The 16,076-nt window shown below is 46.9% G+C and overlaps 1 protein-coding gene across 2 annotated transcripts in view; it reads left to right on the top strand.

Moving 5' to 3' along the window:
* MDGA2 (MAM domain containing glycosylphosphatidylinositol anchor 2) overlaps window positions 1-15,250 on the top strand; it is a 631,704-nt gene extending 616,454 nt beyond the window's left edge. For both annotated transcript variants that reach the window (XM_075926142.1, XM_075926141.1), the window contains exons 15-17: window positions 762-892; window positions 8,826-8,931; window positions 13,340-15,250. In XM_075926142.1, the coding sequence (XP_075782257.1) occupies window positions 762-892; window positions 8,826-8,931; window positions 13,340-13,428 (326 nt within the window). In that variant the 3' untranslated portion in view covers window positions 13,429-15,250. The remainder of the gene's footprint in view (window positions 1-761; window positions 893-8,825; window positions 8,932-13,339) is intronic.
* The last annotated feature ends 826 nt before the right edge of the window (window positions 15,251-16,076 follow it).

The following is a 16,076-nucleotide window of genomic DNA, read 5'->3' as shown; positions in this document are numbered from 1 at the left end:
ACTCAGGGGCAGGGAGTCCGGGGCCATGTGCTGCCCACCTTCCCTATACTCAGGGGCAGGGAGGCCGGGGCCATGTGCTGCCCACCCTCCCCATACTCAGGGGCAGGGAGTCCGGGGCCATGTGCTGCCCACCCTCCCCGTACTCAGGGGCAGAGAGGCCGGGGCCATGTGCTGCCCACCTTCCCCATACTCAGGGGCAGGGAGTCCGGGGCCATGTGCTGCCCACCTTCCCCATACTCAGGGGCAGGGAGGCCGGCAGTGTGGGGTGTGTGTGGCCATGTAGCCCAGCACTGGTTGGAGGACATTAGCTGGGGCAAAGGCCAGTGGCCAGAATGGGTTGGGGCAGCAGCCCCCGTGCAGGCTGTGCCATGGTGTGCATGAATGGGTGGAGCCTCTGAAGAAGGGGCGGAGCTGGCGGGGGCTAACATCCCTGTTAACCAACTGTTCACCCACCGCCCTAGTGCAGCTGCCCTGGGTTTCACCACGCTGAAAGAATTTGATGCTTTTGAACGAGCAGTGAGCGGCTTTACCCAGGGCAGAACTAAATCCACCATGCTGAACAGAAAGCAGAGGGATGAATACTAATAGCTGTCTGGAGGCCAGTAACTATGGCATGTCCACTGTGTCCTAGCAAGATGGGACGCGATGGGAAACAGTCCTGCCAGCATTTCACTCCAGCCAGCTCTGCGGCGTCACTCGGCCGGCGTGAAACAGACCAAGGCTAACTACTCTTGTCACTGGTTTGGTTTGTTTGTTTGTAGGAAGCTTGAATGTGTACCTGCGGTTAAAGGGACAGACCACCATAGAAAATCCATTATGGTCTTCAAGTGGGAATAAGGGACAGCACTGGAACCAGGCCCGGGTGAATATACACCCCACCACTTCATTTCAGGTAAGAGAGAGGAGAGTATAACTGTTTGGTGCATACGCTTGAAATAGAACTTTCTCTTCGACGTTGATGGGGGGGGAAATCAACCAAGTGGCCTGTTTACACAGCTCTTCTTCATTTGACATGGCATTTCACAGCTTCATTCCAGCCCTGAAAGCTGCTGTCTGGACAGATAATTGCTTGCCCTATTGTAAATGGGTGCAGATCACAGAGATTAACAATGCATGCTTTAATGACAGAATGTCAGCCTCTAGCTGGAAGAGGAACTTGTTTTCATCTGGGAATGATGCTATCAGTTTATGTAAAACATGTTTGTTTTTAGCTGAGCCACTTGAATAGAAAATTTGCTTCAAGCGTAATTTGTCCGGGGACTAAGGAGCAGTGCCCACAATCAGAGCTCTAGAAATGTATGCGTTCTCCACCAAAAAAGAACTTCTCTCTCAATTTTTGCTAACCATTAGGTGACAAGAAATACGATTCCCTGTAGAAAATTCCTGAGTTTGCAAAGATGCACACAGCTCTCATTAGAATTACACCGCTTGCTGTGGGTTTCCACAAACTTTGTGTTTGATCGGATCGTGAGATGCGTGCACGTTTCTGCAAAAGTCTGTGATTTTGTGAATCTAACACAGCTGTCCATACTCACAAGGGAGAGCAGCTGGTAACATGAATGAGCCCAATGAACTCAGTAGAGCTGTTTGAGTGACAAACTCCTTTCCAGTATAATTGAGGCTCCAAAACGTCCTTTGACAAGGTCCCTCGCCAAAGGCTCGTAAGTAAAGTAAGCTGTCGTGGGATAAGAGGGAAGGTCCTTTCGTGGATTGATAACTGGTTAAAGACAGGAAACAAAGGGAAGGAACAAATGGTCAGTTTTCTGAATGGAGAGAGGTAACTAGAAGTGTCCCCCAAGGGTCCATACTGGGACTAGTCCTATTCAACCTGTTTATAAATGATCTGGAGAAGGGGGAAAACAGCGAGGTGGCAAAATTTGCAGATGATACCAAACTGCTCAAGATAGTTAAGACCAAAGCAGAGCGTACACAGCTTCCAAAGGATGGAACGCTCCCTCCGAGCAGCTGTCTCTGGACGGATCCAGTGTCCCTCCGACCCCAGCGCATGTTTCCCTTGAGCAGCGGAAGATGTAGGGATCTTCAGCAAAGCCTTCCAAAAAAGAGACGCGTGGAATCTTATCTTAGCAAAGCCAGCTCCTGAAAAAATTCCAGTACCCGGGCAAGATCTACTATCTCAGAAGCCTCGGCCTCTCGACTCGGTGCTACTGCATTGGAGGAGGACTCCCATGATACTAACTGAGCCGTGAGTTCAAAGGAGAAACAAAGCTCCGGTGGCGTCTCTGTACCCTCTTCCAGGATCAAGCAGGGCAAGCAGAGGCACTCTAGCCTGGTCCCGTGCGGCTCGACGCCACCATCAGTACTTACACATTCAGCAACACAGCACGGAGAAACTATTGGCCCCCACACACCCCTGGGGTCTACGTCAGCACTCCCACCATAATGGCGCTGTCTACTTTGGCAGCCATGTCCTTGATTACCATGTTGGTACAGATCCCCTACTTGGTCCCACAAGCCCAGCTGAGCGTAGGCGCTGTCTGCGACCAGAATCCTCACTTCTCATGATACTGAGTGTCTCTCGGTCCTGAGAGCCCAATCTCTGGAGCGCTCTCCTATGGCACCATAGGGACTCTTCACCCTTTCCGGCAGCGCAGTGTTGAGCAGGACAAGGAAGACTTCCTGTCAGTCTTTTTATATTTCTGTTCAGGGTTCTCAAAATAGAACATAAGAACGGCTGTATTGGGTCAGACCAAAGGTCCATCTAGCCCAGTATCCTGTCTGCCGACAGTGACCAACACCAGGTGCCCCAAAGAGGGTGGACCGAAGACAATGATCAAGCGATTTGTCTCCTGCCATCCCTCTTCAGCCTCTGACAAACAGAGGCTAGGGACATCAAATACGTATTTCTCCAGCAAATACAGTCAGAGACACATTGTCAGCATGGACGATTGCATTCATTGTCAGCAGTGGTGGAACCAACCCAGCACGACAACCCCAGTCCCGTATGGGCCCCAGGTGGCAATACTGAGATCTCTGAGCTGTTTACTGACAACACTTCCCAAGACTACTAGTACCATCTCATAGAGAGGCCAGAGTCCTAAGTCTTCTCCTTTCCAATCTGCCCCCCCCCCCCCCCACACACACACACACCTCCCAGGAGATGTTTGAGGAGCAGGAGGCCGGGGCAGATAAAGAGGCCACTGCTCTAACACCTATTTAACCCACATCTCTGGACAAGGCACTGACGCCTCTGTGGCTGATGATGTATGGTAATTTCAAGATCTCCCGGCCAGTAGCTGATGTTCTCCAAATTCCACTTGAATAGATCTAGGATTCACAGTGCAAAATGTGGGATATCTTGTGGTCACCCTCCAAGGGGGCATTACCGATTAGTGAGGCACAGCTGAGTCCAGCTGGCACTGGGTGGCACACACTTGCCACTGTCCTGCCAATGTGTGTGTGATAAGAAACATTATACCCTCCCTCTTATGGATGGATTCCTTTGTTCTCCCACTTTCCACCGAGCTCCCTGGTGGTGGATATGGTAAATGATCAGGATAGGTAGCACTTCTCCAAGTTTTCCCCCATCCCCATGACAAAGCTGGAAAGAGACTTGCCAATAAAAGGCCTACTGTCATCAGCAACCCTTTAATTTAGGATCATAAACTAGCTGAGAATCGTTGTCCAGCCAGTTATGCACCCATCTTGAAGTGCTTGACACACTTTCGCTAACAGAAGTTGGTCCAATAAAAGATAATGCAAGATTTCATCCTTGCAGCATCTAATTAAGCTAATGAACCTCTGTTGTGATTTCATCCAGAGTTAGGAGCATGGTTTGTTTAATTCTTCAGAAACAAACGGCCATTTGCAATAAAGGATCGATTTGTCGATAGATAAATAAATAGTATATGCGCGCGCACAAATAAAGTGCATGTTAGTGTCTAGAACAGATTGAGGTTATGTCTACACTGCAGTGATATTTCAGGATACCTGAGGTATCGCAAAATAGATATTCCGTGTCTTTTGAGTGCACCTGTTAATTTGAAATATAATGGGCTTGCTATTCCAACGTTTCTGTAAACCTCATTCCACGAGGAGTAAGGGACATTTTGGAATAGTGATGTATTTCGAAATAAGTGCTGGGTAGACAGCGCCAAATTTTGAAATAGCTCATTTTGAAATTGCCTCGAAAGAAGCGACACAATTTGTGCAGCTCAAATCGCCTAGCTTATTTCGAGCTACGGGTGCAGTATAGACGCACCCTGACACGGAGATGGACACACTGCTCTGGAGAATTAAGTATTTTGTTTTTCCACATGACAGGGACAGCTCAGGTGTCCCTAAGGAGGCACCCTGAAGCTGCTGGAGCTAGACGGGATGAACCATCTCTAGGGCTATGGATGTGGCTTAATTTCCATTCCCATCAGTCCACACCCACTCTACTAGGATGCCGGTATTCATAACTTTTGGCTGCTAGAAAGAGGTTGAGAATATCATCCTCTTAGACCTGGATGAAATGTTGGTGACCAACTCCAAAGCTGGCTGAAATTCTTATTTTGGGCCACGGGAATAAAAGAAAGCCAAGAAAGGTCAGGATTAAAGATGAGGTCTAGAGCTTCCTTCCTTCCAATTCAAGGCCGTCTGACCATCAACATTTAGATCTAGGTTGAAATCGTTGCCAAGTTTGGGGCTGTCCAGACTTAGCGCTTTGACTGGGTTTCTGTCTATTTCTGCTCAGGTATCTCTCTGGACAACATAAGGAATACATTCCATTTGACTTGTCAAGAGACTTAAGTGGCCTTCAGTCTATTTGGACACCCTACTTTTCCTCTGCAAAATGCAGCTTTTCAAACAGCTCTGTCAAATTACCTGGGCGCAGATAACAGCGTTTGTTAGCGCCTGGGAGGGGATTACAATCATCTGGCACTTCCTGCAAGTAACAGTGAGCCACACACTAAAGTTGACCATGCGTCAGGCATTGCCAATCCTCTTCAGCTATTGATTTGTTTTGAGCAAGTGGCCGATCCGGCTAATAGAGAACCGTCTTTGAAACCGAAGTGGCGGCTTGCCAAAAGCAGATTTTAATTCCACGCAACCTCCTCTGTGTGTTGTAGACTTCTTGGGGTCTAGCAGCGTTGCTTGTCATTCCCAGGAGACCTTTGACTTCCAGTCCAGGGGATAGGGTCTGTCCAGGCTGCCAAGAGGTGGGAAGGCGTGCCGGGCTTTGGGAATGAGGAGAGAGCTCTTTTCTGCTCTAGTTGGATTGTTTCTATTTTGAGTGTCAGAGTAGGAAACAACCTGTGATGAGAAGGTAATTACGGCAAACACTGTTTTCAGAGAGTGGGCTACACATGGAAACCTGTGCTGTTTTCCCAATTACTGTTCCTAGCTCCACTAATGTCTGCCTTGTTATAGTAATTAACCTCCGATATCACACTTCAGTGAAATAACAAGGGAGTCAACCACTACCAATGTGCTGTTTTCCAGTGTGTTTAGCATTGCGAGCACAGGGCTTGCAATGTGACTTACTGCACACCCGTCAGCTGTTAAATCCATGCCCAAGCCTTGTTGCTTTACCCCTGCCATGCCTAGAAGGTAAATTAAGCTTAATATGTGTAGGAAATGCCTCTACTACCAAGGACATAAGTACCACAATCAAGTGTAATAAAGGAACTAACATTTGTGTCTGCACAGCATCACGGCTTGTGATCTGGACCTCTGGTGTGCCCAAGTGCTTAGATACTATGGATCCAGGTGTGCCCAACCGTGCATGGTGTCGAGCACCCCTCGCAAAATGCAGTGTACCGTTCCCCTGGGAATGGAGGACTTGCTGGACATATGGAATGGAATCTCTTCTTTCGAATGGAATACTACGCACCAAACGGTGTAAATTAGCACAGAGAAGATGGATCCTGTCACGAGAACTTGGATAGGCTGAACCTTGTTCCCCCTTAAACCACGGGGAAGCTACTGCTGAAATCAGTGGCAGCAGAATCAAGCCAATCCAGTACTAGATGATTGCTAAATGCAATATATTACCCTGACTAAAATGAAATAGCTTCTAATTGTCTCTACCCCCCGCTGCATAAGCTCCAGGGTGTTTCCATGTGATGCTCATTGAATTCCATGCAGATACTGCCGTGGATGTAAGTTACAAGTTTGTCATTGCTGTTCACGGAAAGCCTTTCAAAGGGAGAGCTGAGTGAGTTCGATTGCTGCCAGATATGTGCTGCATCACTCCCTTCAGCTCTGCGGAAAGACGTTGAAGGTTTCTGTTGAATACAGTTTCTGCCTATGTAACCCACACACCTAGGCTACGTCTACACTGCGGGTTTTTTGCAGAAGAGGAAATGCAAATAGAGCGCACATTTGCATATCTCACACTTTCATTTGCCTATCTTCTTCCTATCCTTTTCGTGGAAGCGGTTTTTGTGATAAAAAGTCCTGTGTAGACGGGGCCATTTGTCGGAAAAAAAACGTTTTGTGCAAGAGCCTGTAAACCTCATTTTTGAGGAATAAGAGATCTTGCACAAAAGGGTTTTTTTTCCGACAAATGGCTCCGTCTACACTGTTGTTAATGTCTGGAGCTATGGCAAATAGGAGTAATGACCTTGCTGCAGGCCAGACATCTCCAAAGTAGGATAATTTTCCCCTCTAGCTAAAGGAATAGAGATTTCTGGCTCTACCTGTCTCTCAGTGCGGCTCTCTTCCTTCTTCACTTTATGGTTTCGTTGGTTGGAGCTGAACATTGCATACTATCCTGCAGTGCTATGTAGCACTTTAAAGACTAACAAGATGGTTTATTAGATGATGAGCTTTTGTGGGCCAGACAAGCTCATCATCTAATAAACCATCTTGTTAGTCTTTAAAGTGCTACATAGTCCTGTATTTTGTTTCAGCCACACCAGACTAACACGGCTACATTTCTATCACTATTCTGCAGTGGACACTGGACCTCCTCGGGGTGCCCTGAAAACAAGGGATAACATCTGCATTGGAGAGCGGTTCTCCATCCCAAGGATGGGAAGAGCCTCTCGCTAGTCATCTTTGAGCCGGGATCTCGTTTCCTTCACCAAAGCAATAACGGGAAGAACTGTTGATTCCTGTTACTTCCTCAGAAAACAGTACATAGCCAGGCCCCTCCAGTGTGTGACCTTGGGAAAAACATGAATGGCCTCAGGTCAGAAGCTCCATGCCTAGAGGTTTTTAAGTCCCGGCTTGACCAAGCCCTGGCTGGGATGATTGAGTTGGGTTGGTCCTGCTTTGGGCAGGGGGCTGGACTCGATACATCCTGAGGTTTCTTCGAGTCCGAGGATCCTGTGATTCTGTGACACACCCCACAATGTAGGGTTGCTGACAAAATATGACTCCCGTGACTTCCAATGAGTGATTTCTTGGGCTTGTATCAGTCAGCCAGCATCCAAATGAAACTGGCAGAATCCCACAGAACCCCACATGAAGGATCATCCATGTGACTCTCCGGAGCCTTTCCATGGGAAAGGCTCAATAGAACCCCACTTGGTTCCATAGGGTCTCTCAGACTGGAAATAAGGACCAACAGGGACACGTTGCAGACAGGTGCCGGCGGTTAGGACCACCCTGTCCTTTCTGGGCAACAGGACCCCAGCTCGATCCTAGCTAGAGGAGATGGGAGTCACAGTATGGAAATCTCCCAGGTTTGACTGATCTCATCTGACCCAGGTGATTCTTTGGACTCCACTGTCTTCTTCTGGAGCTTGGTCAAGTGGACACACGGCTCTTCCTGCTTCAAGGCTTCTAGTCACTTGCCTTTTGCGACCAGGGATTTACAGAAACAAATCCACTTCACACACAGGCTGTGTCTAGACTGGCAAGTTTTTCCGCAAAATCATCTGATTTTGCGGAAAAACTTGCCAGCTGTCTACACTGGCCGCTTGAATTTCTGCAAGAACACTGACGATCTCATGTAAGATCGTCAGTGCTTCTTGCAGTAATACTGTGCTGCTCCCGTTCGGGAAAAAGCCCTCTTCCACAAATCATTTGCGCAAGAGGGCCAGTGTAAACAGCAGAGTAGTGTTTTCCACAAAAAAGCCCCGATCGCGAAAATGGCGATCGGGGCTTTTTTGCGGAAAACCGCGTCTAGATTGGCCACGGACGCTTTTCCGCAAAAAGTGCTTTTGCAGAAAAGCATCCTGCCAATCTAGACGTGCTTTTCCGAAATTGCTTTTAACGGAAAACTTTTCCGTTGCAAGCATGTTCGGAAAATCATGCCAGTGTAGACGTAGCCACAATGTTTCTATTTCCTCACACCAGGATTTGCTGATATAAGCAATGTGGAGGCGGAATGACAAGATACATCTCACAGAGGGGAAACGCATGTTTATCCCTGTTGTATAGGTAGCTAATTCTTGCCTTTTTTCATGGCACGTTATCTGACGCACTTTATGCTATGGGGCCCGACTATCGGAAAGCGTTTTCTTCCATAGCAGCTCTCATTGAGGAGAACAGGGGCCATGCAGCAGACGAGGAAATGTTCAGACTGTGGCTGCTGCGAGCTGCTCTTGGTTGTTGCGGAGGGTTTTGGTTTGGTTTGTGGGGGGACAGAATTCTTCCCTGGAATGACTCCCTGGTGTTGGGTGGCGGCTACCAGAAGACAGGGTGCACGGCTTGTTCCACTACTGGTGTCTAACTGTTCTATTGACAAGTTACATGTACCAGCCTCAGCGCTATTGGCTCTCCTTTAACAGCAAGCCAACCTGAAAGCACAGCGGGTGTGTGGTCATTATATAAGGCACCTTGAGAGTAATTAACCATGGAAAGAGCTGAATAATGGCTATTTATCATGAATTCCCTGTATTGTTAATTGTATCCCATTTCTTTTTTTGCAGCTCATTTTTGAGGGGATCCGGGGCCCAGGCATAGAGGGTGATATTGCCATTGACGATGTATCAATTGTGGAAGGGGAGTGTATGAAAGCAGACCAGCCAGCCAACCGTAAGTGGGCCCTCCAGAACATGGGATGATAGAATCATAGAACTGGAAGGGACTTTGAGAGGCCATCGAGTCCAGTCCCCTGCCCTCACGGCAGGACCAAGCACCATCTAGATCATCCCTGACAGGTGTCTGTCCAACCTGCTCTTAAATATCTCCCGAGATGGGGATTCCACAACCTCCCTAGGCAATTCATTCCAGTGTTTAACCACCCTGACAGGTAGGAAGTTTTTCCTAATGTCCAGCCTAAACCTCCCTTGCTTTAGGATGTGATGTGATGAGCTGTCCAGATACCATGCTGAGAGCTGTAGAAGTAAAAGCGAGCCTGGTTTTAAACCAGACCTGGGGTGCAGGAAACAAAACAAAATATTACCCGGTGAAGATGGAGATGTTTATAGATTTCCTTGGCACCAACACTTGGAGCCAAAATATGTCTTCAGATATGCAAATGCATGACTTCTTTTTAAAGCAGTGGTTCCCAGCCTACGGACCCCTTTTCAATCTGTTAACATCGTATGGACCACCAGCCTAAGGTGAGCAGCAGAAAGCGATGGCCATCATGCCCCTTGGCCTGTGCTGCTTTCTCAGCTCCCTCCTCCTCCGTCCCCTGCCCATCAATGAAGGATATGGCACTTGGCATTCCTGCCATGGCACACCGCCCTTGGCTGGACATGGATCCATGAGGGAGAAAAAAAAGACAAGGAAAAGAAAAGGAAAAGAAAAGAGAAGGCTGGAACATAAATGGCAGCGCAGCTGGTGGTGAGAGGATGGATGGTGCCTCCTGGGGTATCAAGATCCTATCTTGAAAGCGGGCAGCAATGTGCGTGCAGTTGCAAACAGTGAGCCCTGCACGAGAATCACGTGGCGGAAAGTCCCAGTGCCACGGTGTGCCCGATCTTTGCTTTTCTTTTCCTTTCCTCACCTATACTTTCCACGGACCCCCAACAGTGCCATCGCAGATCCCCAGGGGCCCACAGACCACAGGATGGGAGCCACTGTTTTAAAGTAATGGCAACAAAGAGATGAAAAACCGAATGGGAGTCAGGCTGGCCAAGACCATGAGAGTGCACTCTGGGGTAGCGCTCTGGAGAGCATGTATGTATGCAGATAATGGCAGTGGTCTGACTAAAGGAAAACTAGTGCTCCTAATATTGAGTCCAATTCTGATACCTCCTACTCCATCACTCCATGCAAATCTCTACAGGCCTCCATTTGACGTCAATGGAAGTGTTTGTGGAGTAAGGACTGACTCTACAGAAGTCAATGAGGAGTCCTGCGACATCATAGAGACTAAGAAATGTATTAGGGCATAAGCTTTCATGGGTAACTCAAAGCTTCTGCCCTAATTAATCTGTTAGTCTCTCGGGGACTGTCTACACTAGAAAAATCATTCATAATGACTACATTCGAAATAAGAACTCCCGAAATAACAAAATCGAACTAGCATGTCCCCACTACAGGGGAGCCTCAACATTCATCCATTTATCATGGATGTGCTACCTCGACTTAAAGCCCCAGTAATTATTTCAGTCGTTATTTCAAAATAGCAGCAGCGGAGTGTCCACGTTACTGCTGTTTCAAAATAACCATTTCAAAATAAGCGTGATTACTTGTGGAAAGTAGGAGTGTAGATTTTGAAATAACGAGCTTGTAGTGGTGATGCTTATTATTTTGAAACTAGGCAATTTGCCTGGCATAAGACGGGATTTTCAGGTCTCTCCTCCACGTCGGTCTTCTCTCCTGAGCCTCCGGTCTCTCGCTCTGTCTGTCTCTCTCTCTCTCTCTCTCTCTCTCTCTCTCCTCCTCCTACTGCCTCCCCCTCTCTCGCTCAGCTCTCCTCTGCCTTCTGTCTCTCTCTCCGTCTCTCTCTCTTGCTCTTCTCCCCCACCTGCCTCTCACTCTGTTTCTCTTCTCCTCCTGCTGTGTCTCTCTCACTCTCTCTTTCTCTCTCTCTCTCGCTGTCCTCCTCCTCCTCCATTCTCCTCTCTGTCACCTCCACGTCCTCTGTGTCTGCTCTGCTTTCCTCCTTTTGAATCTGGTGCTCTTTCCTGACATCAGAGATGCACGCTCATCCAGGCCTTGCCTTCTGGGTGTTTCTTCTGTGCTGCATGGGGAGCACGGACCCCCAATGGCCGCTTGCGCTGCTTGCTCCCATGCGGCAGCCCAGCTGAGTGGCGCAGAAGTCAGCCGAGCACCAGGGCGGGAGGCAACAGCACCGCCCAGAGGGAACAGCCAGCGTTTCAGCATTACAGAGTCACAGACATTGGGCTACTATATATATATGATAAGGGGGGTTATTTTCAAATAACTCCCATGTGTAGGCGAGGGCTAACGTGCCACAGGACTCCTCGTTGTTTTTACAAATACAGACTAACATGCCAACCCCTCTGAGAGTTTACTGAAGTCAGGATATCAGAATCTGGGTGTGTCTACACTGCAGAGCTTTTCTGGGAAAACAGCCATTTTTCTGAAAAAAACGACATTTACTTCCACACTCCTATTGTGTTCTTTTGACAGAAAGTCGAAAGAATGGGTGGGATTCCGACAATGGTAAACCTCTTTCTACAAGGAAGAAGCCTTTTTTCTGAAAAAGCTTTTTCGGAAAAAGGCGTGTGTGGACGTGGAAGAGAGTGGTTTTTTGAAAGAAGAGGCCTCCAAGAAAAAGCACAGGTGCCCTGGTGGCCACTCCATCCACAGTAATCTCAACTGAAATGCGAGATAGCGTCCAATCAATGTGGATGCTATCTTTTGAAAAAGCAGATTGCTTTTTCATTGCTCTTTTGCTGTGTAGACGCTCTTTCAAAAAAAGTTTTTCCGGAAGATGTCTTCCGGAAAAGCTTCTTCCAAAAGAAGTTTGGAGTCTAAACGTACCACCTGCCCCCTAGACAGCAGACATTTGTATATTAATAACATGAGTAGATCTCCTTTTCTTTTACAATTAATAAATCAAATATTATGTGTACGTCTGTGTGTATATATTTATTTGTTGTATAATTATTATATATAAAAATCTCCATTACTCTACTGATGAATTGGACTCAATAAAGAGAGGGAGGAGGAGAGAGAGTGATTACAGACACACAACTATGCTCAAATAATTTTAAAGTTGCAAAGTCAAACACTGAAAAGTTAGGAAATTCCCAAGTATAGGTTGCCCGTGTAACCTTAACTCCACCCTCCTCCCCTTGTGCATGGAATGAATGGTACAGTCTTTGATTATATGATTTCTTGCGTTTTCCTCACAGGACACCTGCCTTGTTTGGTGCCCGGGACTATCTTGGGCCCCTTATTTATCGATAAGTATCATCCAGTTGTTCCAAGAGTGCTGGTACCTCATTGGAAGTGGGAGCTCACAAGGCCCTGCCCCTCTGCACGGCCCTGCTCCTACTCTTCCTCCTGAAGCCCCGCCCAAGTTAGAACCCAGAGCTGGGCCATCGTAAGAGCCAGTCGAGATCCTGGGCCACTGTGGGGAGTTCTGAACCCTCCACCTACTCAGGCAGAGGACCAGGGCTCCCTAGCGTGGCCCTCCAGCCCGTAACCCCTCTGAGGTGCATTATCCAGAGCAAGTGAAGGCTTCCTGCCTGTCCTCCACAGCCCAGGCTTCCTTGCTGGCTCTTACCATGTCCCAGCTCCAGCCAGCTTGGACAGGGCAGGGCCTTGAAAGGAAGAGGCGGAGCAGGGCTGCTGAGAGGGACTGGGAGTCTTGGCAAGCACCAGGAAGAGGCTGGCACCATCATCAGGGGCAGGACTTTGTAGCGGGCTTTGAAGTTGCTCATCTCCCTCACCGTGAGGTTCAGTCCTTCCAGGCCGGGTGCGCCTCTCTGAATTGCCTCATGGCTTACAATTCTGGGGTGCAGCATGCCCCTCTGTCCCTCAAACGATCCCCCCTGTTGACAAGCATGGGACAAGTTCCTACCAAATTACAAAGGGTAAAGGGGTAGAGGGCTGGCTGGTTCTGGTGCCCCTCAATTATCCCGTTTTAGGGTGTGTCTACACTGCAGCCTTAAACTTGAAATAGCTTATTTTGACACTTGGTAGGAACTTGCCCCACGCTTTTTAACAGGGGCATCGTTTGAGGGACAGAGGGCCATGTTGCCCCCCCCAAATTGTAAGTCATGAGGCAATTCATCTGAGGTATCCTGGAACAGCTACCCTGCGTCTACACAAGCCATCCCTTATACCTCGTGCAACGTGGTTTACCGGGATGGCAAAATAGCACGCCCGTTATTTCGAAAAATATTTTGAAATAACAAGCGGCTTGTGTGAACTCAGGGTAGCTATTTTTGGTATCCCAAAATAGCCTTGCAGTGTAGACGAACCCTTAGTGTTAATGCCCCATTTACGTGTGTGGTAAACTCTTGAGTCTCTGATTGTTAATTCTGCCATTTTTTTCCCCTTCCCCACTCTGCAGATACACACGCAGGTGCCGTTGGGACATTAGCACATATATGGCTTTTTCCAGTCCTCATCCTCATGTCTGTCTTAAGTCATCAAAGGTGACCTTATCCTGGCAGAGGCGACGAAAGATTCACCAGGCATTGGCATGAAGAACGAGTCTTTGTAAAATGGACATTGAAAATCAAACTACCAAAGATTCCTCCACTGACTGACTCAAACGTTCAAATAAATAGATAAATAAAAAAAGTTTAAAAAAAAAGCACTGGGGATAAAAGGCATCGTAGGAGCGTAACTGACTATGAACCATGTGTGCAAAGTGATCCAGCATTAAAGCGACCTTCGGGTGCTTTTGTGGTCTAGAAGCAACACAGCGTCATCTGGTTGAACTCTGAAACAAAGACCTATAGAAATCCTTGTCAAAGCACAAAGTCATGGCTGGTTTTGTTTCAAATGAATCGTTTGCTTGTTACCATGGAAACCTAATGGCCTGCCAAAAAAGGAGCGCGAACGCAAGAGAGAAACACCACCTCACTGTAAACAGGGTATACGAAAAGCTGGCATTTATTTTCCATCCGAGAAGGTTTTTAGCATAGAATTAAATACACGTCGGCCCTTTCATCTGTGGGCGTCACCTCCCCGAGAGAATAGCCCTCAATCAAAGATGTTGAAGACATTTCTGTTTCATTTTCTCATGGCTCTGCTCGATAACTGTATGCTGTCCCCTTTTGCATGCATTATTATCCAGGGTATGTAACCTGGGCTTACATATGACACAGGCTTACCCGAGTTTGCTTGCAGCCACTTGAAAACCCGTCCTCCCCAACGACGTCATCTGTTCTAAGGAAGTGAAGAAACCAAACCACCGTCTTTTATAAATTGCCATGGAAACCAAGTGCCTTCAATGAAACAAGCCTGATGAAAAAACAAAATCCACACAGAAGCTTGCACTGCGAACATGTGGTTTGTGCAAACTATTTTCTAAACAAACGACAGCGCCAACGTGTGCAAACAGCAGGCAAGGAAGCAAAGCCGCCTCTGGAGAAGGATGGATCTAAGTTGCTGCGAAAGACCCTTTCAGACGAGATATTTGTTGTTCGACCGTCCAGACAGCCATGGCCTTTCAGCGTATTATCCATTAGAAAATACCTTCCATTGGTCCTGGAGATGGGAGCAGCTTTTTTTTATTTTCAGGTGACCGCGAGGGTCCACCAGAGGAAAAGGTTGTTAAGATCCACTTAGTGCAGCAGGTGGTAAAACACAAATGGGATTTTCTTCCTCCAACCTCCATTTGAAAAGAAATCGGCCCGGGGTGTAGCGAGACAAGACGTGTGCGTGTATGATTGCAGTGCATACAAAATAAAACAAAGAGGGCCTACAGATCTGGCTTTATTCAAAACACTGATGGTATAATGCCTCTGCCCGTTAGTCAGACTCTGTGCAGATTGTGAAATATTATTTTATTATTTTAGCATAATTAAAAAGACACTTTTACAAAAAAAAACCTGTAAAAATTATTTGGAGCTACCTGAGTACGTACCATACCTTTAACCGGCCATTTTTCCAATGCATTGTAAATTTCCCGTATACAGTGGATTATGAAAAATTGAAGACCTTTTTCCTTAAATTATCTCTGCTTTTAACTTCATTTAAAAAAAAGACTTTTGTCTAAAGATTATTATTTTATTCTATGTTCAGCACCCTAGGATTAAAAGAAACTGATATGCAAGTAATTGGGATACAAATATTAAAAATGACAATGACAAAATATAACATTTGCAAATATTAATATAAAAAGCACAACAAGATGCAGTAAAACAATTACAAGGCTTGATTTTTTTTATTCTGTAGAAAAAAATGTTTGTGCAAATTCAGTAATTCAACTGAAGAGAAAATTTTACAGCTATGTTCAATAAAGCCTCTTTCCAGGTAAGGGATGCTACTTGGTACGTGTGTTTGTTGAGCGATGTGACGTTACTCACAAAAAGGATGTGACCAAGAATTGTGTTTTTGGGTCATAATTGGTCGTTGTCTCAATCCATAATACTTCAGGCTCCCGAAGTTCTGATGGATTTGCCAACGGCACTGCTGACTATCCATTTTTAAGTGTCAAGTATCAGAGAGGTAGCCATATTAGTCTGGCTCTGCAAAAGTGACAAGGAGTCCTGTAGCACCTTATAGACTAAAAGATGTATTGGAGCATAAGCGTTCATGGTCAAAGAGCCACTTCATCAGACACATGTACTCCTTGTCATTTTTAAGTGGTTTCACTTGTTTGTAATACACTGGTCCTATAGGTGTGGAACTCAAATGGAGGTTCTGAGTATGGATTGACTACAAGGCGGGGGCCTGGTTTGCCTGACAATAAAGCACATTTCTGACTAGCAAGCATTCGTGTTAATGAACGATGGGAGAACAGTAAGAATGTTCACCTGATATCTTTCAAGGTTCAGAGTATTTCTGATAACGTGAACAATGAAATGTTCATAGACTCCTAGCGGTGAAAGAGACCTCAGTAGGTCATCAAGTCCAGCCCCCTGCCCAAAGCAAGACCAACCCCGACTTTTGATGGCAGCCTTCAGCTTCCTGAAGGGAGGTTCCAAAGAGGATGGAGAGAGGCTGTTCTCAGTAGTGATGGGTGGCAGAACAAGGAGCAATGGGCTCAAGTTGCAGTGGGAGAGGTCTAGGTTGGATATTAGGAAAAACTATTTTCCTAGGCGGGTGGGGAAGCACTGGAATGGGTTCCCTAGGGA

Source organism: Pelodiscus sinensis, chromosome 4, assembly GCF_049634645.1.
Source record: "Pelodiscus sinensis isolate JC-2024 chromosome 4, ASM4963464v1, whole genome shotgun sequence".
Classification (NCBI taxonomy): domain Eukaryota; kingdom Metazoa; phylum Chordata; order Testudines; family Trionychidae; genus Pelodiscus; species Pelodiscus sinensis.
This window is presented reverse-complemented; position numbering and strand designations above follow the sequence as displayed.